The sequence below is a fragment of the Belonocnema kinseyi genome, chromosome 7 (genome assembly GCF_010883055.1).
Source record: "Belonocnema kinseyi isolate 2016_QV_RU_SX_M_011 chromosome 7, B_treatae_v1, whole genome shotgun sequence".
NCBI lineage: Eukaryota > Metazoa > Arthropoda > Insecta > Hymenoptera > Cynipidae > Belonocnema > Belonocnema kinseyi.
The window spans coordinates 53279375-53302344 of record NC_046663.1 but is presented as its reverse complement, the minus strand read 5'-3'; the positions used below and the strand labels follow the sequence as shown (position 1 = coordinate 53302344).

Below are 22970 nucleotides of genomic sequence, written 5' to 3'. Positions count from 1 at the left end.
CTCAGTTTAGTCTAATTGAATTATAATTTATTATTGTTCAAGAGTACTTATTTTCATTGACATTAGTTAGTAGTTGTTCTCATGCATCCAAGGAGTTTTTGTTGCAATATGAAATTAAGAACATGAAAATTTAATACTTTTATCGTAAAACCCCGAGAAATGAAAGTTTGCTTTTAATTAATATACGAAATCCTTTTGAAAATTTCTTGCTCTGTGAGATTTTTTTCGTTCACTCAAATTTGATAAGCGAATTGATGATAGTCCAAACATGCCGAAACAATCATTTTCTCAATTTTTTTCAAAAAATAGATTTATTATGTCTTATCAGCTTACTCCTCTTGGAACAGGGAATTGTAGAAAATAATTATCGTTTTTATTTTTGGTCAGGGAGTCTCGATGAAGAAATATAATTTCACTTGGAACAGGTAATTTTTTACATGGAAAGGAAATTTAAAAAAACAAATTATTATTCGGATTTAGTAGAAAGGAATTTAAAAAAATCCCTTATCCAAGTCAAAATTCGTCACAATTTGAAAGTTCCTCCTTCAAAATTTTGGATAAAGAAAGTACTTTAAACGGGTTTTAGAGTAAATTTAGTAATTCAAATTTACCGTTAAACTCTTTTCTCAAAAATGAATTTGTTCTGTTAAAGATTTATGATTTTAATTTAAAATTCATTTCTGTTTGAAAATATAACTATTTTCTTGAAAATCAATTTATATATTTATAGTGAAAATTCAAATATTTAGTTAAACATGATAATTTGCGTTTAACAATTAAACTATTTGTTTGAAAAATTATATATTTTGTGGAATATTCGTCTTCTTTTTTTGAAACAAAATTCATCTTTTGTCATACAATTTAATAATTCCATCTGAAGGTTTATTATTTTTATTGAAAATTCATCAGTTTGGTTGAAAATTTATTTCTTCAACTAAAAATTTAACTCTTCCATTGTTAGTTGGAAATTTAATTTATCTACTTCAAAATTCAACAATTTTGATTGAAATTTCATCTTTTCGGTCAAAATTATTATTAAAGTTAAACTCTCTTGTTAAAAAATCTTTTTTGATGAGATTCATCGTTTCAATTGAAACTTCATTTTCTTGTTTGAAAAATGAGCTGTTTAACTGAAAACTAGTTTTTTCTTTGGATGTTTTTTGGTGGACAACATTTTTTTAAACTGAAAATGTTACTATTATTTCGTTATCATCTTTCTTAGTAGAAAATTCTTCTTTTTTGGTAGAAATTAATCTTCTAGGTTCAAAATTAACCTTTTTGGCCAAAGACTCAATTATTCTAGTTAAAAATTCATCATTTCAGTTAAAAATTCATCTTTCTGGTTTAAAATTCAACTATCGCAGTTGAGTATTTACAATTTTATTTGAAAATGTAACTATTTTTTTGAAAGCTAGTTTTTTGTTGAAAGTATTTTTTTAAACTGAAAATTGAACTTATTACAATTGAATATTCTTTAGTTGTAGTTGAAAATTCATCTGTTCGGTTAGACACATTAATTTTTCAAACTTGAAATTTAATTATTAAAGTTTTGGTTGACAATTTATCTTTTTTAGTAAAGATTAACTTTTTGTTTGTGAAAATTATACTATTTCAGTTGAAGATTCATTGTTTTAGTTGGAAACTCTGATTTTTGGCTTTGAATTGATTTTTATACTAGAAATGTTACTATTCCATTTTCGGTGAAAAAATAATATTGTTTTAGATAAAAAATCCACTATTTGGTTGAAAATTTGTCTTCTTTGATTAAAAATTCAAGTATTTCGTTAAAAATTCATGTATTTTGTTCATCATTTTAGTTGAAAATTCATTTTTTTTATTTCAAATTTAACCATTCCAGTTGAATATTCATAAATTTGTTTGAAAATTCCTCACTTAGGTTGATAACTGAACTATTTTGTTTAAAGTACGTTTTTTTTGTTGAAATTTATTTTTCTCAAGTGAAGGTTTAACTATCACATTTTTTGTAAAAAATTGATATTTTTAGTCTAAAATTGAAGCATTTTTTTCAAAACTAATTTATTTTGCAATTTTATCGTAAAGGATGTTTAGAATGATCGTCATAAATAAAAATGAAAGTTTGCGTTTGACGGCAAATATGAATGTATTATTTTTAGTTGACCGGGAAAAACCGGAAAATGAGTGCAAATTATAAATCATCCGCTGAATCGCCGCCCTGATTTATTTAAAAAGTATCTCGGATGTTTTATAAATATATTTAATATAAAGCATTTTATGCTGTGTTCAATTTTTGAATTCATCAAGGTAAAAAGTAAGCACTAAACTCTAAAATACCGAAATTCGATTTTTATCCACAGGAAGTAAAAGTTGCTGAAGAACCTCAACAAGTCTACCAGTCAGTAACACAATCAGCAGAGCAACTATCGAGTGCTAAAAACGATGAACCAGATCCGGAAGCGATCGACGAAGGCGAGAGCAATTCTCAGATTAAATCCTTTGACATGCCGTCGATTGATGATGATCACGAAGTCAAGCAAGTGGTTGTCAAGGAAGAAAAGAAAGACACCAGTTTGTTGGAAACTATCTCGATTCCAAAAGAAAGTCCCGTCGAAAAGCGCAAGTGTCCAGAAGTTGTGAAGAAGTCTCCTGTGGAAAAGCACCATCCCGGAATCGAGAATGTCGTCGAGAAGCTGAAGAAACATGCAGCAGCTGTCTTCCAAGATAATGAGGCCAAGCTGAGGGAAGCTCAGGCCCAGAAACTCATTTTGGAATCACCGCATAGACACGCCGAAGAACCTAGAAAGCTACAGAATGGATTGAAGAAGTTGATTCTAAGATCCTGTGAGAATTCCTTCGAGAAAATTGGCACACTCGATCATCCTGGAGTTGTGCGATCCGACCTCGGGAACATTTCGGAGAGTAACAATAATATTGTCAAGAATATTGATCATAAAGAGGAGGAATCTCCGGGTTTTGAGGATAAGGAAACTGAAGCTGTCGTGAGTCCAAATACTCTGAAGAAGAATGATGAGAGTTCGAAATTGGTTTATGCAGAAACTGCTTCTGCTGTTGAAGAGTTAAAAACACGAAAAGATGAGGTTTGTAAGGTGAAAGCCAAACCAAGGATGAATGTTGACTTGAGTGGCTTGGAATTATTGTCTAATAGCATAGAACAGCTCGAACATTTGAAGCCTGAATCTACAAATGGTATTCCCGAAGTAGAAAGGTCGCCTTCAAAGGTAAAATCAATATCTCAGCATGGCGAAAGCAATAATAATAACGTTGACAGTCCACTAGGTTTGTTGTGTGCTCTCGCGGAACAGAGATTTATGGAAGAATTGGGAGATGGAAGTAGTAAAAAACCCAGCATCGAGAATTCGGAAGAAATATCACAAGCTGGTGAACTCTTGCTGAGTCTCGGTAAAAGTTCCGTCGAAAAGGAGAGACTGCAATCCGAGAAAAGAAAGTGTTCTTCAAGCGATACCGGAGAGTATGAAGGGTTAAAAAGATTGAAAACTTACGCTTCTCGGCAGGAAGAACTTTCTTTTCAAATGAAGGAAAAAACGAAGAGGAATATAGACTTCTCAGTGGTAAATGGATCCAACCTGGAGGATAAGCTACGTTCGCTCAATGTAGATTATCCGAGTGGCGATTTTACTGATTCGGAGATTGAGCATTTCGAGAATTATAAGGAAACTCATGACGGTGAGCGCAGATCTTCTACTGAATCGTCCGAGTTCAATCATCATCAGTACACAAGTCTTGAAGCTAAACTGGAGGCAAAGAAATTCCTCGCGAAGAAAGGACACGGGGATAATGATGATGATTTTCCGAATATGGATGCCATGGAATTGGATATGAGGGTTCGACTCGCGGAAATTCAGAGACAGTATAGAGAAAAACAGAAGGAATTATCGAGGCTTACACCGAAAAAGGAGGATAAGAGGAGTGTCGTTAGGCCGAGGAACAAGAGTCAATCTTCCAGGTATTTTAAAACTTGTTTCGCCTAATTGTAGAATTGGAAATTTAAACAGTAGGTAAATTCAAAAAGTATCTCCAAGTTCTTGAATTAAAGTTCACCCGGTGTGTAGGCCACGTCGAAATTTTTTCAGCATTGCGACATCGCCTATATATCTTTCTGTCGTATTTATTTTCGACAATTTACTTTCTGATACCAACAGTAAGATTTTACACTTTTTAATTGCCAATCTGGTTTCTGTGGATGAAATCGTTTAAAGTTTATTATTGAAATATGGAGATATTGTAAAAGACTTTTGCTCAGTAGTTTTAATCAATTTCTCGATAAATTTTAATAGCTTGGAGAATTTAATCTCCATTTATAAGCATTTTGAATTAGGATGTAGAAAATCGTATTTTCTATCTTTAGTAAGAATAATTACATTATTTTAATTTTGCGGGAAAATTTATCGCTTCAAATTGGAAAGAATGATTAATTTAAATGGTAAAAGAAGTCAAAGTAATAGAAAAACATTTATTCGCATTAAACAGTGCCTTTTTCCGGGTTGATACAATATCCCAATTTCGAGATTCTTGTATGTCTAAAACCAACCATACACCTAGAAGATTAATAATATCAATGTAAAAAATGTTTATTTCTCCATAAATTTTAAACACTTTTTAGTTGAGTTTTCTAGTTAAAAAGATATATTTTGAAGCTAAGAAATTAATTTTCAACTAAAATGATGAATGTTCAACCGAAAATATGAAGTTTTTTATCCAATTAATTAAATTTAAAAAAAAAGATTAATTTTCTAATCAAAAAGGCAAATTTTCAACCAACTACATGAATTTTCCTCTAAAAATATAAATTGTTAACCACAATTAGAATAATTAATTTCTGATGTTAAATTTTTGCTGATTACTGGTCAAATAATTTTCTGATATATTTATTTCTCGTTTCCTCAAAAAATTATTTGATCAATAATCAGCAAAAATTTAAAATCAGAAGTTAATTAATTAATTACCTTGGTAGACAATATAACACCATTATTTCAAAAGTAGAATAGTTAAAATATTAAAAAAATAAAAGTTCAACCAAAGAAAAGAAAAAACGAGTTTTCAAAACAAAAAATTTTTTTTTCATAAAAATAAATTATAGTTTAACCAAAAGTAGAAGAACTAAGTTTTCAGTTAAAACAATCAATTAAACAAAAAAATTAATCCTCAACAAAATAATTCTATTTTTAATCCAAAAGATAAATTTTCTACCAAAAAAGATACAGTTTTATTAAAACATACAAATTTTTTATTAATAAAGATAAATTTACGCCAAAAAACTAGAATAGTTCAATTTGCAGTTAGAAAAGTAAATTTTAAACAATAACAAAACTAGTTTTCAGCAAAATTAATTAATTTTCAACTAAAAATAGATATTTTCAACTAAATAGAAATGAATTAGCAGCCGGACATTCATTTTTGATCTCCGTTATATGAATTAATAACCATAAATATGAATTTTTGACCAAATAGTGAAATTTTCAACCCGAAATATGAATTTTCGATAAAAAAGAACCAATTTTTAACAAAGCTTTGTTTGATAACCAAAGAAATGAATTCTTAATCATAAATAGAATAGTTACATTTTTTACAAAACAGCTCATGTTTTAACGAAAAAGATTACATTTCAATTTTCAGTTAGTAAAATCAAGTTTTAACAGACAAAAAAAATTAATTTTTAACAAAATAGTTAAATTTTCAATCACCGAAATTAACTTTTAACCAAAAAGATGATGCTTCGACTAATGAGAGCACTCTTCTACCAAAAAAAGGTGGATTTTCAACAAAAAGTTAAATTTTCAATAAAATTAAAGTAAATTTTCAACGAAATAGTATAATTTTCAACCAAGAAGATTAGATTTTTATCAAAAAAGATAAATTTTCGACAAAAAAGGGAAAAATTACATCCTTAGTTAAAAAAACTAATTTTCAACAATAAAATATCAATTTTCAACGAATAAGATGAATTTTCTACTAGAATAGACGAATTTTTAACAAAGTACATGAATTTTCAATCAAATCTTTGAATTTTTAAAGGAGGTTTTAACCAAAAAGAGGAATTAGTCACCAAGAAGCTTAAATATTCTCCAGAAATTCGAATGTTCAATAAGATACAGGAATTTTAAACCAAATATTTGAATTTTTAACTTAAGATAAATTTTGAACCAAATATGAAGGGTATACACTTTTAGTTAAAACAATTACATTTCAACTAGAAAACATAATTTTCAACAAAATAATAAGATTTTTAACAACAAAAAAAAAGGTTTGTCAATTAAAATGAAGAATCATAAACCAAATAAATCAATTTTTAACAAAGCAGTTCCACTTCCAACTAAGAAGTTGAATTTTCAACAAAAAATGATGAGAATTTTCAGTGAAAAACACGATATTTAATTATTCAACCAAAAAGGAATTTAATTTTATATTAAAAATAGTAGAACTCGACAAGAAAGATCTGTAGCAACTCTGTTATTTAAAAAAGTATATGCTTATTTCACTCTAGAATTTTTTTAAATATATGTAGAATTATTATATACATTTGTTTGAGCAATAAATACTTTAAATTTTCTTAAATGGTCTACAAATGCTCTGTTCAAGCTTAAATGCTGAGCATATTCTCGAGAGCCTTTGGTCATCGTCGATTACAAATTCAAAGAGTTGTGTGATTCGTATTTACTTCAATCTACTGTCTTTTAGTTTTATTTAAGTATCAAAAATTAAAACTCTTTCTTAGGTTGAAAAAATTGAGTTTCTTCCAATTGGTTCCGGAAAAAAACAAATTTTTCTAAAGTGTTATCAAGATATACATGTAAAAATATTGAATAATAATTTCATTTCTGAAATGTAAATGGATTATGATGAAAATTTTCATAACGTTTTAGATTACTAGACACATCATTATTATCTTGAATATAATAGGACAGAAAATCGCTTTTTCTGATGGTAGAAATAAAGTTTAAAAATATTGTTCGATATTTTTAGCTCTGAGTGTGGAATTTTGTCACCTTCCTTGCACATGGACTTTGGACATTCTCTACAAAAGTCTCCGCCGAGGTCCTTAGATGACACCACGGCTTCCTTGACACCAGGCTTACTGTCGTTGACCAAATGTAACGCCCACTTAAAAAAACTAAATGAGCCTAGAAGCCACATCAAATTATTGGATAATATACCAAGCATTCCACTTACAGTAGCACCTGTGGACTCTCCCATAGCGGGTCTCACGACAGCAAAACTCCAAGAAGACGAAGACTATACCTCCAGGGTAAGAATTTTGTTTTTCATATTACATAACTTACATAAGGGAGTTGAGTTTGAAGCACTAACTTTCGAAGCGATTAACAGTCGAAAGAATAAAAACTTGATAAAAGTAAAAATTTCAAGTTTTAGTTAACCCAAGTTAAAGAGTATCAGAAGCGGCGGAGCCTTTTTTTTACAGGTATAAAATTCATATTGCAAAAGATTTTATAACGGTTTTAACAATTTTCCAAAAAATTCACAAAGAGTTCAATTATTTCAAACATATTTCCATGATTTCACAAAGATTTAAACAAATGTTGGGAAAATTTCTGGTAGATTTCAAAGACTTCACAAAGATTTTAATAATTTCCCAAAGATTTCGCAAATATCCCCGGTAGATTAAAAAGATTTTAAATAGTTTTTACAGGTTGCACAAAGATTTCAATAATTTCCCAGAGATTTCAAATATTTCGCAAAGATTTCAAATATTTAGCACAGATTTTGGATAGATTTAAGACTTCAAAAAGATTTCAGAAATTTTGGAAAGATTTCAGGTAGATTTCAAAGAGTCAACAAAGCTATTAATAATTTCCAAAAATTTGGAAGGTTTAGCAAAGATTTCCGATAGATTAAAAAAATTGCAGAAACATTTCAATGATTTCCGAAAGAATTCGGATAGATTAAAAAGATTTCAATTATTTCAGAAAGATTTCCGTTAGTTTTCAAAGATCGCATAAAGATTTCAATAATTTCCCAAAGATTTCAAGTATTTTGCAAAGATTTCATCAAAGATTTCCATGATTTAACAAAGATTGAACAAATTTCGGAAAGATTTTATGTAAATTTTTAAGACTTTAATAATTTTCTAAAGATTTAACACAAATTGTGAACATTTCGCAAATATTTCCGATAGATTTAAAAGATTACAAAGAGAATAATTTTCCAAAGAATGTGGACAGATTTAAAAGATTTCGTTTATTTCACAAAGATTTCTGTTAGTTTTCAAAGATTGCACTAAGATTTCAATAATTTCCCAAAGATTTCAAACATTTCGCAATTCTTTCATCAAATATTTAGCACAGGTTTCGGATAGATGTATAAGATTTCACAAAAGATTTCGCAAAAATTTCAAGGATTTCACAAAGATTAAAAAAAATTCTGAAAGATTTCAGGTACATTAAACAAATTTTAATAACTTTCTAAATATTTCACAAAAATTTGAAAGGTTCACCAAGATTTCCAAGAGATTTAAAAGATTACAAAAGGATATAAATGTTTTTCCCAAGATTTCATAAAGATTTCATATATTCCAGATAGACTTCTATGATCAGATAATGATTTTCCAAAGATTAAACAAATTTTAAAAATATTTCGCGAAGGTTTTGCATGATTGAAAAATATTGTACAAATATTTCAATTATTTCACAAAAATTTCAGAACGATTTTAATGATTTTCCAAATATTTTAATGATTTCGCATAGATTTCAAAGAGTGCAAAAAGACTGCAATGATTTCCCAAAGATTTCATTAATTTCACCAAAATTATCCAATATTTTTGAAATATTTCGAATATTTCTCAAATATAAAAAAATCGCAAAGATTTCCAAAGGTTTCAGAAAAATTTCACGAAGATCTCAGTGCTTTTCTAAAGATTTCAGATACATTTCTATGATCAGATCATGATTTTTCAAAGATTAACAAAATTTTACGAATATTTCGCAAAGGTTTTGCATGGGTGAAAAATATTTCAATTATTTCACAAAAATTTCAGAACGATTTTAACGATTTTAAAAATATTTCAAAGATTTCACAAATATTTTTCAAAAATTTCGCATAGATTTGAAAGAATTAAAAAATTCTTAAATGATTTCAACAATTTCAAAAATATTTCAAATATTTTTAAAAGATTTTCAAGGATATCAGAAATATTTCACAAGAATTTCAATGGTTTTCCTAGGGTTTTCAAAGATTTTAAATATTTCGTACAGATTTTTGATACATTTAAAAGATTTTACAAAGATTTCAATTATTTAACAAAGATTTCACGAAGATCTCAGTACTTTTCCAAAGATTTCAGATACATTTCTATGATCAGATCATGATTTTTCAAAGATTAACCTAATTTTACAAATATTTCGCAAAGGTTTTGCATGGATGAAAAATATTTCGCAAAAATTTCAGAACGATTTTAATGATTTTCCAAATATTCAAAAGATTTTACAAATTCTTAAATGATTTCAATAATTTAAAAAATATTTAAAATATTTGTAAAAGATTTCCAAAGACAGAAAAATTTCACAACGATTTTAATGGTTTCCTACGGATTTCAAAGATTTCAAATATTTTGAAAAGATTTTTGATAGATTTGAAAGATGTTACATAGAAATCAATTATTTAACAAAAATTTCGGATAGCTTTTTAAGAGCGCACAAATATTTTAATGATTTCCCAAAGATTTCAGAAAGATGTTAAAGATTGCAGAAAGATTTCAGTGATTTCCCAAGGATTTCAAAAACATTTAATTAATTTCACAAATATCAAATATTTCAAACATTTCGAAAAGATGTTAAATAGATTTCAAAGATGGCATAAAAATTTGAGTGATTTGCCAAAGATTTCAATAATTTCACAAATATTATCAAATATTTTTTAAATATTTCAAATATTAAGCAAAGGTTTCAGAAAGATTTCACGAAAATTTGAATGATTTCCCCAACAGTTCACAAAGATTTTAAATATTTCGCAAAGATTTCTGACATATTAAAAAGTTATCAGAAATACTTAAATTATTTCACAAAGATTTCGGATAGATTAAAAAGTTTTCACAAATACTTTAAATATTTCACAAAGATTTTAGCTAGATTTTTGAAAAAAATTTAAACGATCTGAGGAATTTAATCGAGTAACCGCTAGGGCTCTGCCGCCTGTAAATAGTATGCAATTGCATGGATTGATTTTATGATTCATGAGATTTGATGGAAATTTTAGTTGGGTTATGAGACAACTTCGCCAGTCCCAACTTCCGCGAGTTCAAGTTCAGCTTCCAAAAAACGAAAGGTCGGTCGTCCCAAAAAGTTGATGTGCACTTCCGGAAGTTCGAGGCACTTTACAGAGACTATTGTTGCCAAAAAACCAAAGAACAAGAGTTCTTTGGTTGGCTATTTGCTCAGTGCAAAGAACAGACATTTACAGAATAAGGTTACTATCCAACAATTTTCATTCATTGAACCACAAATCTTTTTTTGATTTGGAAAGAATTTTCATTGACGGCTCTTTTATTTTTTTTGCAGTTTGCTGGCAAGGCAGGATATACACCTCTTCCCTTCAAAGCGGGATTTTCCTCCTCAAAATTTTGTGGAAAAAATCCAAAGACAGCGAAGCCTAAAGTGAAACCTGTGAAGCATACGCCTCTTCACAATAAGAGCGTCATCAGCTCTATCATTGCCGAAAAGGCGAAACTGATTCAGGATTCAAAACTGGAAAAACAAGGTAGCAAAGTCAAGCCTAAGTTGAAGGCAGAAGCAAAGCTGAAGACTTGGCAGGACGAAGAAACTCCAGATTGGAATGGAATTGATGATCTACCAGTTCCGGCCGCTCCAGAAGTTTCAAAAGTATATAGAAAGTCCTCAATGGCGTATACAATTTTCTCAAATAACCTGGCATTACTGTATCCATTTATTTGTCTTATTTTTTTTATTTTTTAGGAGCCCATAACGGAAGTTGTTGAAGAAACGGAAGAGGAGAGAGAGAAGCACGAGAAATCAAAGAAGAAGAAAAGGAAGTCATCAAGTTCCTCATCGCCTAGCAGACGCAAGTCTACCGACCGAGAGAAGAAAGAGAATAAAAGACGTAAATCAGTCGACTGTAAAGAATGCAAGGAGTGCGTGAGGGCAGCCAAATCCGAGAGAGTGGAAAACATCATAAACAAGTGTAAACTTACATCCGCTCATCTTGCCATCGATCAGCTCAGAGTGCTGACTGCAATGGGTGGACTCTTTTATGCCGGTCGTTTGAGTGCAGTTCAAGCGCCTGATGTTTATGCTATTACTCTCGATGGAGAAAGAGGAAACAGACCTCATATTCATTCTCGAGAAGAAATTCTGAGAGATGCGGTGAGTGCTAAACAGCTTTTTCCCCCCAAAATATTTCATACCTATTTTTCCCTAACTAGGCCTAGCTTCTGTATGATAATTATCAGTGCTATGTTGTAAGTAGAGTTTTTAAATGCCCAAGAATTTATGTTGAGAAAATGCTATCGAGAATGTGCTGAGCATTTAAGCTCGAATAGAGCCTTTATAGAGCATTGAAGCGAATTTACAGCATTTTTTGTTTGAAAAAATATATATTATAATTACTACATATATTTTTACAAAAACATTCTAGAGTGAAATAAACGTATACTTGTTCAAATTACAGAGTTGTTACAAAATCGGGTAATTCCAGAATGTTAGGGAATTTTCGAAAAACTAAATTTAAAGTTAACTTTATTATTATCGTTAAGAAGCGCAACTATTTTGTTGAAAACTTATATTTTTTGGTTTAATTCAACTATTTGTGGGATAAAATTAAATTTCTTTTTGGTTGAAATATCAAATATCAGGACTTTCGTTGAGAATTCTTCCTTTTTGGTTGAAGATTCAACTAGGCAGTTGGAATTGGAACTGCTTTGATAAAAACTCATCTATTTCGTTGATGATTCATCATTTTATTTGCCAAACATTTTTTTTTTCAAAATTTAACTATTTTGTTGAACAAATTCCTTTAAAAATTCAAATATTTGGTTTAAAATTCATCAACTTTGTTAAAAATTCGTCTATTCTGGTAGAAAATTCATCTAATCAGTTGAAAATGATTTTTTTCTTATTTACAATTAATTTTTTAAACTGACAATGTAACTTTTCCCTTTTTTGTCGAAAATGTATCATTTTTTATACAAATTTAATCTTCTCGGTTGAAGATATACTTTGATTTGATTGAAAATGAAGTTTTTCACTGAAAATTTAATTATTTTATTTCCATCTTCTTGGTTAAAAATTAATTTATGTGGTTGAAAATGTAACTATTCTATTTTTTGTTAAGAATTAAAAAATATATTTAGTTAAAAATTCCTGTATTTTAATAAAAATTCGAATTTGGGGGCGAATATTTAAGCTTCTTGATGACTAATTCCTCATTTTGGTGAAAAATTCCTTTTGAAATTAAAGTATTTAGTTTGAGATTAATTTACTTTGTTGAAAATTCATCTATTTCGTTGATTATTCATCATTTTATTTGCCAAACCTTTTTTTTTGTTCAAAATTTAATTATTTTGTTAAAAATTATGTTAGGTTGAAAATTATGTCGAGAATTAATTGTTTTAAATGAAAATTTAAGTTAATATTTGGTTCAAAATTTATCTTTTTAATTTTAAAATTCAAATATTTGGTTTCAAATTCCTATATTTTATTCAAAATTTGAATTGATAGAGAATATTTAAGCTTCTTGATGACTAATTACTCTTTTTGGTGAAAAATTCCATTAAAAATTTAAATATTTAGTTAAAAACGCATGTACTTTGTTCAAAATTCGTCTATTCTGGCAGAAAATTCATATTATATTATTATTGGTTGAACATTATTTTTCTCTTATTTAGAATTAATTTTTTAACTGAAAATGTAACTTTTCCCTTTCTTGTCAAAAATTTATCATTTTTGGTCGAAATTTAATCTTCTTGGTTGAAGATATACGTTGATTTTATTGAAAATTAACATTTTCACTGAAAATTTAATTATTCTCTTTTTAGTTCAAAATTTATCTGTTTTAGGTGAAAATTCGACTATTTGTTGAAAATCAATCTTTTATGTTAGAAGAGCACTCTCATTAGTTGAAACTTTATCTTTTTGGTTGAAAATAAAATTCTGTGGTTGAAAATTTTAAGCTTCTTGATGAATAATTTTTCGTTTTGGTGAAAAATTCCTTTAAAAATTTAAATATTTGGTTTAAAAAAAGTACTTTGTTAGAAATTCATCTATTCTGGTATAAAATTCATCTTATTGGTTGAAAGTAGTTTCTTTCTTATTTGGAATTAATGTTTTTGTTTCATTTTTTGTCGAACATGTCTCTTTTTTTATAGAAATGTAATCTTCTTGGTTGAAAATAATACTATTTGGTTGCAAATGTACTTTGATTTTATTGAAGTGAAGTTTGTCACAGAAAATTTTAGTATTACATTTTTAGTTGAGAATTTATCTGTTTTATGTGGAAATTCAACTATTTGTTAAAAATTCGTTTCTTTTTTGTGTTAAAATTTATTTTACTAACTGAAAATTCATGTATTTGATTAAAAAATATTTTTTTTTAGTTGAAGATTTCTCATTTCAGTAAAATTCACTTTAGCTTGGCTGAAAAAAAATGAGGGAAAAATTCTTTTTTTTTTATATAGAGAATTCATCATTTAGGTTGAAAATTCCTCTCTTTTGTGAAAAATTTATATTAATGGATCAAAATTCATCTCTGTGATTAAAAATTAATGTCTTGGGCTGAAAATTTGTTCCTTTTTATTTGAAATTTAATTTATTCAGCTGAACTTGTAACTATTCCACTTTTGCTTACAAATATATAATCTTAGTTGAAAAGTAATACATTTATTTTTATTTATTTATTTAATTGAAACTGTATTTTTTTTGTCGAAAATTCATCTTTTGGGTTTAAAATAGAATTATTTTTTTGAGAATTTATTTTGTTGTTATTGAAAACTCATTGTTTCAACTGAAAATTTAATTCTTCTATTTTTGGTGTACAAATAATTTTTTTCGGATGAAAAAACAATCTATATTATTGAAATTTCGTTGCTTTTTTTTGGTTCAACGTTTATTTGTCTAACATTTTAACTACTAAAATTTTGGTTGAAAATAGATCTTTTTTAGATTAAAATTCATGTTATTTATTGAAAATGATTCTTTTTTGGTGGGAAATTAATCTTTTGGATTGAAAATTCAACTAAATATTTGGTTAAAAATTAATATTTTCGTTTGAAGATTTCTCATTTTCGATAAAAATTCATTTCTTAGGTTCAAAATTGATCTTTTTGATTTCAAAACTCAACTAAAAATGTTTAAAATGTATTTTTACATTGATATTATTAATCTTCTAGGTGTATCGTTGATTTTATACTTAGAAGAATGTAGATATTGGGGTATTTGATGCAACGCTGATTAAGGCACTGTTTAATGCGAATAATATATTTTTTATTACTTTGACTTCTTTTACCATTTAAATTAGGCGCCCTTTCCAATTTGAAGCGATGCATTATCCCGCGAAAATGAAAATATGTAATTATTATTACTAAAGATAGAAAATACACATAAAGGGTCGAGAATATTCTCATGCTCGTGAGATTTTCTCCGAGCACTTAAACTTTTAAGAAGACTAGTAGCTGTAAAGTCGGCGAACTCAACTAGGTTAATAATTGTGAATTAAATTACAGATTGTAGAAATTTGTCCTGCTTCGACAAAAGAACTGCCACCGGGAACAAGGCTCTGTGCTTACTGGAGCCAGCAATATCGATGTCTCTATCCGGGAACATCGGTTGAGCCTTCAGAGCCGGATCCAGAATTGGATGAAAAATTCGTGAGCGTCGAATTTGATGACGGAGATAGTGGAAGAATCGCTCTTGATGATATAAGACTTTTGCAGCCAGATTATCCTGTTGTTGGTGAGTATTGACTATAACTATAATTAAGAATAATTCATTCTTTTACCATTAAATTAAATTTCTCAACGCTATCAATTTAATTTTATAGAGTACGACCCGAACCCTCTGTTGACATTAGGAAAGCGTAGAAGGCAAACATCTCTCTCTACAGAAGAAAAACGTTCTTCGACTTCTACTCAATCCAATTCGACTCAATCTCCAACACTGAGTGCTGATTCGTCTTCAACCTTGAATTCTTCATCTTTATCCTCAGAAGAGAAGGTGACGGATAAATCGGAAAGCAAAAATGGGGTGCTGACTGATGATTACTGGGAAAGGAAAAGGATGAAGAAAAGGAGGAGGGATAAATTAAAAAGATTAAATGAGAATCAAGAAGGTCGAAAAAAACACCACAAGAGACACAAGTGCTGTGAAGAGCATCGCAAACACAAGCACAGAAAACATCGAAAGCACAAACACAGGCATAGTCATCACAGTAGTCACAGCGAAGGAAGTCATTTAAGGTTAGAAAAGCTTGATATTTTTCGATATTTTATATTTAAAAATGTTTTATATTAAACTCTATTCATTATTTTATAATTACATTTATATTTTTTATATTCATATTTCTAAGTGTACTTTAATTACGTAACAGCTCAGGGGGGGGGGGGTCGAGACATTTTTGACGATTTGTCACGGTAGGAGGTCCTTCACTAATTTACGTAATTTTTGCAGTTTTGCAAAAACTTTTTCCTGAAAATTAACTTTTTAGTTATCAATTTTATTATTTGGTTGAAAATTAAAAAATTTTCTTAAAAAGACATCCCGTTTGGTTGCAAATTCAATTGTTTTGTTAAAAAAAACCGTATTTTTGGGTTACAAATTCAGCTCTTTTTTTTGGAAATTATGTCTTTTATTTAACAAATTTACCTGTTTTAGTAGAATTTTAATTTTTCTTATACTAAAATGCAATTGTTCGGTTGAAAATTCAATACTTTTGAATTTTTGTATTTCTGATTCTAAAATTTACCTGCTTTATCTGCAATTACATCTTTCTTGGATAAAAATGCAAATATTTGATTGAAAATGCTGCCATTTTGTTAAAAATGTAATTATTTCGTAGAAAATGTACGTTTTGTTTACATTAAATATTCTGGTGTTAAAAAGAGAACTGGAATCTTTTCTGGATGAAAATTCAACAAATAAAAAATTCTTAGACAAAAATGCAACTGTTTGGTTAAAAATTAAACTATTTTGTTAAAAAGTCATCCTTTTTGTCTGAAAATTCTAATATTTCTTTGAAAACTTAACTATTTCGTAGAAAATTTACTTTTTTATTCAAAATTCATCTGTTTTAGTACAAATTTTATCTTTGTTAGATAAAATTGCAACTATTTGGTAGAAAATTCAACCATTTTGTTAAAAATTCATCCTTTTTGGTTGCGAAAAATTCGTCTTTTTCGATTGAAAATTCAACTTTTTTCTTAGAAACTTATTTGATGTTAAAAAATTCATATATTATTTTGATATTGAAAAGTAAGCTGGAATCTTTTTAGAAGAAAAATTCAATCATTGTTGTGAAATTAAAAAAAAAAAATTAAAATTAATCTGTTTAAGTAGAATTTTGATCTCTACTGGATTAAAATGCAACTATTTGGTAGAGAATTCAACTATTTTTTTAAAAAGTTATTCTTTTTGGTTAAAAATTTGCCCTTTTGGATTGAAAATTCCATTTTTTCCGCAGAAACTTATTTCTTACTTAGAAATTCATATTTTGATCATCAAAAGTTAACTGAAATCTTTTTTAACCGAAAATTAAACTATTTTTTTGAAAATTTATCTGTTTAGTAGCCAATTTTTGGTTAAAAATTACTCATTTTGCTTGAGTATTTAACCATTTTGTTTGAATGATTTGGTTGAATCACTTTGTTAAGAAATCTGTTTTTTTTTAAGATTGATATTTTTAGTTGAAAATTCATCTCTTTGGTTGAAAATTTAACTATTTTTATAAAAAATCATCTTTTTTATTTGAAAATTGAACTGTTTAGTCAAAAAGCCTTTTTTGGTTAAAAATTAATTTTTCAACTGAAAATGTAACTTTTCCATTTGTTAAGATTGATCTTTTTTAGTTGAAAATTCTCCTTTTTTGGTAAAAAAGAAATAATTTTCTTGGTTTGAAATTTTATGTTTTTTGGGTAAAAATGCATCAGTTTCGTGGAAACTTAATTTTTTGCCAAGTTTAATGAAAAAGAAATTTTCCCCCACCTACCATGAATTTTCTAATAGACCTTTTTATTTACGAGCGACAGTAAGCGTGACATCATGGGCACCTTCAAGTGTTTCGGGCAGTTTTTTATTTCCGTTTCGTAAGTGCGAAAAAGACTTCCATATCTTTGTCTTTTTCCCTCTTGTGAAGATTGCTGGAAACATTTGAAAATCCCCTGACATGCGCCCTGGTGTTCTTCTTAAATGAAAAGTTCTAAACGCGCCAATGCCAATAGCCAATTGCCAATGCCATAACCTCAAATTACCGGCATTACCGGACCGGCACGTGCCAACATCATATTTTTTCGATTTTTTCCGTGCGAGATACAATAATTGTAAAAGTTGTTCAGCAGTTTTTGGTTTTATTATTACCCTCGTTTTCATCTGAAGTCTGTGAGTTTGCTTTCTATCCTTCGAAAAATATAAAAATACTTGAAATTCTAAATCCAAAAAGGGTGACGCTTTTACTTCGAAAAGTTTTCTACAAAAAATTCTTAAATGGAGTTTTATACAGTTAAATTAAAGTTAAATTTACTTGAGCTCAGAGCATTTCAGTGGCCTCTAATTGAAGGGTGGAAAGGTCAAAGAAAGTAATTGACAATTTTTCGTAAATAAAGTTTCTTGGTAGATAGCCTAGATAATTCTCAGAAATTCAAATGCACACCGTGTTTGAAGTACATCATTTGTTCGAAATTGTATTTTTATGGTAGCAATATCTTAAAGTAACTATTGAGCAATACATCAGTTCGGAAGCTGCAATTTTTCTCATATAATTTTAATTCTGCACAATCTTAATAATTATATCTTGAAATTCCTGATTTCGCTTTCCTTGTGTCACCCTTTTAAATTAGTTAACATTCTTGTCGCCTTTGTTTTTTTTATTATTAGGTCTAAAAGTTAATTCTGTGTCTTTACTTTGATGTGTTGTAACTCTTTGTCAAACTTGAATTTTCCCCGACCTGATGTAGTTTTAAATGACGAACCTTAAACTATAAAACACAATATAATAGGTTGTGGCCCTGCCGATTTAACCTCAAAATTCATTAGTGAATACAGTGGTTCATGAAAGAAACATTCTAGATATTGCATTCTTTTGATATTCCAATTGAAGACAAATGTAGCTGAGGCGTCCTCAATGATTTGTTCAGTCATAGGAGATGATGCGGTGACAAATGAAAAGTGTAAAGTGGTTTTAGATATTTCACAATGGTGGTTTTCCAATTGGAAATTTCAATTGAAAAATCACCATTGTCATTTTGGAATGCTACCTTGTGACGTAAGAAAATTCGAGTTTGACCAAATATTAAAAGACATCAAAGTAAAGTCAGTGAATTAACTTCTAGACCGAATACTTTTCGACTTAAAAACATGAAGTGTTAGCTAATTATTTCTATAGCACGAGCACTAAAATGTTGAAAGTTTCGTCAAAACAAGATGGCCGCTGGACCTGGAGTTTTACGAGGCCGGAAAATGACAGTGAATTTATTTTTGGCTGTAAATTTTACAATTTTTTAGAAAAAAAATCTGTTCAAGGTCGATTTGTACAATTTAAAAAAAAAACATTAGCCATTGAGTTTACAATGCGTAATTCGAAAATATTTCATTCTAAAATGCCGTTTTAAAGACTTAATAAGTTACAAAATAAAAGCGATTGAAATCGACAATTTTGGATATAAAAAATATTTGGTTGATAAACTGAGAATATAAATTATAATAATTTTTAAATTTGAACTGTACATTAATGATTAATAGGTTCATAATAATAAAATTCGTTTTACAAGATGACTGGGACTCGGTTCAAAATGTAAGAATTTCCTGATTTTAACGTCACAAATTAAACAGTTTCAATTGGAAAGTTTTAGTAGTGAAAAAAATTTGAACGCCTGATTGAAAATTTATGAACTGTTTTCAATTTTAAAATAACTTCAAAATAATATATTCATAATTGTTATTGATTAATTATTTATTAATTAATTATAATATTAAAAATTTATTATATTTCAGATAATCTTTCAGTCTAAAATTTGAGAATTTGAACTGTTTTAGTTGAGAAAAAAATCAATTGCTTAATATTTTAAAACATGTAATTTGCAAGTAAAATGGTTGAATTTTGTTGTCTGAATAAATATTGAACATCTATTAGTCATAGAAAAAATTCGAGTAAGTTGAAGAGATATTTCGAAGCTCTGAAAATCCTATTCATACCGAAATTTCGATGCAAATAGCCCTGGATAGCATAATTAAAAACAAAATAATAGATTTTTACTTTTGCAGATTTCAAACAAAAAATTTTGAAGTTTTAAAAGAATTGTGAAAGGCTGCAAAATAATAAAAAAAAAAGTTCTTAAGATTCCCAGGAAAATTGAAAATTATTTTATTTTTTATATTGAATATTAAAAAATATTTCTAAAATCGTCAAAAGTGAATCTGGAATATTTTTAATTTTGCGGTATATTTTTAAAACTTTAGGTAACATTCAAATAATTTAAAAAAATGTTTAGAAGTTCTGAAAAAAATGTCAAAGATAATTTAAAATTTGAAAAAATGAAAAACAACATGTCGATTTTTCAAGTTTTTGAAATAAAATTTGTAAGGTTTTTAAGGATTTTTAAACTATTTAAAATAAGAATAATTTAAGTTTTAACTAAAGAAGAAGTGTTCAGTTTGTAAAAAAATGTCATCCCCAAATTTTTAATATTTCCAGCTCAGTTTTTATTGCTTCAAATAGAATTTTTTTGTTTAGAGAGTTTAGAGTTCAAATTTTTTAAATTTCAATGGCCGTGAAAGATTTTTGCGAAACCAGAAAATGACCTGGAATAAAAAATACCTACAGCATGTCCTCCCTAATTTAAGTTAATACCGAGAACGCAGCTTATAACTAGGTATAAATAAAGGTATAAAAAATAAATTTTGAAATATATTTTTCTATTTTCCAGTGGTGGTGAGAGCTGCTCGGGGCAGAAATCCGAGGAAGATTCAGCAAAAGAGAGTCCGAAAATTGAAGAAGGCGAGGAAGAAAAGTTTATGTGGAGAGTCGAGACAATGGAGAATAAAGAAGCGGCTCCGGAGCCAGTTGAGAAGGAAGTGGTAGCAGAAGTAGAAAAGGGAGATGAAAAATTGGAGAAACAGAAGAAGGCCGAGAAAAGGCCCAAGCCTCGTGAGAGGCAGGAATCTGTTGAGAGTCGTAGTAAGATGGCCGCATTTTTGCCGGCGAGGCAACTTTGGGGTTGGTCTGGAAAAGGATACCGGAGACCTGGAGCCAAAGGAAGAGCGAAGAAGCAATTTTTCAAGGCTATTCAGAGAGGAAGCGAGACTATTCAGATTGGAGACAGTGCTGTTTTTCTGTCGACTGGCAGGCCAGATCGTCCCTATATCGGCAGAATTGAATCCATGTGGGAAACTTCGAGTTCTAATATGATCGTCAAGGTCAAGTGGTTCTATCATCCAGAAGAGACGGTTGGATGTCCGACTAACTTGAAATATCCGGTGAGTTGTTGAAAATTGATGTATTTTATGGATCACATAATGACATGATAATTTAACGGATAAAACTTAATCAGTAGGGTATCAATTGCTTTGGAATACTAAAAAAGTCAGGGAATTTAGATACTAGAATTTTCTAGCAACCCCGCCATTATTAATATATTTTTATCTAATTTAGGCTACAATGGAAGTCATAGCTGTCCTTAAATTTTGATTGACCTCGGCCGCTTAAACTATTTTAAAAAATTTCTTTCTCTGTCTTTATCACTTTATTTATTAACGATTCTCGAGTTTTCGATATTTGAAGAATTATTCCTTGAAGTACCCTAATTTGCACAAAGTTTCACTAGAATCTTCGATTTTATATTAAACTTATAATAAGCAGGGTGGCCACTGGACCAGGAAACCTGGAAAAATCCGGGAATTTTGTGAGACCGGGAAATGACAGTGAATTTATTTTTTCAGTGGGAATTTTACCAAATTTTAGAAGCAAAAAATGTATCCAACTTTGATTTCAACCGGTTTTTAAATAATTAGTTAAATTGTTATCTTTTTCAATTATGATATAACTCAGTTTAAATTGCGTAATTCAAAAATCTTTCACTTAACAAATTTTCCTTTTTAAATTTTTAGCGTACATTTTAATTTAAAGAATTTTGAAATGCAGTTTTAAAGCCTTAAAAAATTAAAAATTAGAGGCGTTTAAAATCGAAGATTTTTGCTTAAAACCTTTTTAGTTGATCAACTGTGAATACAAATTAATCAATGATTTTTTAAATTGAATTAGCTATTTTCACTTCAACCACAAGCTAAATTCACCCTATTTTGCAAATATTTTTGTAAACGTTAACTTTTTTTATATTATTGTATTGGAAAAATAGTTCTTATTTTTTAATTACTATTTAATGAAGCAATAAAATGATAATAATTATTAATTACAAAGATATTACATGAATGGTTTTGTTACATTTTTTCCTTCAGCTTTCAATGAAGTGAATTAGCTGATGGTTGAAGTGAAAATACCTAACTGTTCCAATTGTCAAGTCGTGTATTAGCTAAACAATTAAAGCCCGATTGGAATTTTATAAACTATTTTCAATTTTAAAATAACTTAAAAATAATATATTCATAATCAAAGGCTTTTTTTAAATTTAAAATATTATTTTCGACTAAAATATTCCATTTTTAACCACTCAATTTCATATTTGTTAATTAAGAATAAGATTTTTTTCCATATTTAGACATATCTGACTGCTCATTTAAAATTCGTAATTATAAATTAAATATCCAAAACTAAAGAAAAACAACTGAACTTGGATCGTTACAATTTTAATTGTTCAATTAAACATTTTTTTTATTGAAAGTCAAGTTATTGAATTTTTATGTATGAATAACAATTGAAAATATACAATTCTTAGAAAAAATTCGAGTAATTTGAAGACATATTGAGAATTTTTGAAAAAATTAATTAAAGATTTCTTGAGGCTTTGAATTTCAAATTTCATAAGGTTTCAATTGCAAATTCGTATATTAAATATTAAAAATGTCAGTACAATTTTGCTATTATTTCTTTTAAAAAATAAAAAATTGTGTTGCTTAAGGGCATGTGATACTTAGAAAATTGTCGATTTTACCAGTTTTAGGTTCCCCCGGCTTTTTTTCTAGAATAATAAATATTTTGTCTTAAAAATTTGGGAGATGATAGCGCACATGCTAACAGACGTCCCCACACACTTTTTTTTAAGGTTAATTCAAAAAAGTTTTAATTTAGCAAAACGTGATTAATTTGCATAGCGCTTAGGAATTACTTATCTGTGAAAAAACTATAGGCATCTGCCTTTGAAGCTTAACAATTCAGTCAAAAAAAAAAAAAAAAATGCTAGCGCAACAAAAAACCAGTCATTTAAAAGCTGAAAGTATTCTACGTTAATGAGCTTGAAGACGTTTATGTGAACAAATTTTTGTGCTTAGCAGACTGAAAAATGTAAAAAAAGTAAGGATTTTTGGGTACATTTAAGAACAGTCAAGTTTAGAGCATTATTTCTTATACAAGGGGCGATGGAAAAAAATTGAAAAAATTCATGAGTATGAGGAAAACTGTTGTGAACCAGTTGCAGTTGAGAAATTAAAAAAATAATAAAAATTGTTGCTTAAAAGCAGAAAAATGTGCAACTACATTATCTTCAGTTTTAATACAGATATTAAAGCGATTCAAACTGCAAACTATAATGCATAGGCTCTGTATTTATTTTCTATCGCCCGTAAGGATGTGTTAGTCTTCTTTTTTGTGAAAATCGCGTTATTTTTGGA

At 28.4% G+C, this 22970-nt stretch overlaps 1 protein-coding gene and 1 long non-coding RNA gene across 2 annotated transcripts in view; one reads left to right on the top strand and one right to left on the bottom strand.

Moving 5' to 3' along the window:
• The window catches only part of LOC117177328, a 50827-nt gene that overhangs the window by 5115 nt on the left and 22742 nt on the right, over positions 1-22970 (bottom strand). The gene's annotated exons all lie outside the window — the stretch shown is intronic.
• The window catches only part of LOC117177327, a 200556-nt gene that overhangs the window by 167497 nt on the left and 10089 nt on the right, over positions 1-22970 (top strand). The window contains exons 14-22 of the mRNA XM_033367951.1: positions 2337-3964; positions 6982-7109; positions 7191-7264; positions 10228-10437; positions 10530-10850; positions 10944-11351; positions 14705-14933; positions 15022-15436; positions 20114-20663. Of these exons, the coding sequence (XP_033223842.1) occupies positions 2337-3964; positions 6982-7109; positions 7191-7264; positions 10228-10437; positions 10530-10850; positions 10944-11351; positions 14705-14933; positions 15022-15436; positions 20114-20663 (3963 nt within the window). The remainder of the gene's footprint in view (positions 1-2336; positions 3965-6981; positions 7110-7190; positions 7265-10227; positions 10438-10529; positions 10851-10943; positions 11352-14704; positions 14934-15021; positions 15437-20113; positions 20664-22970) is intronic.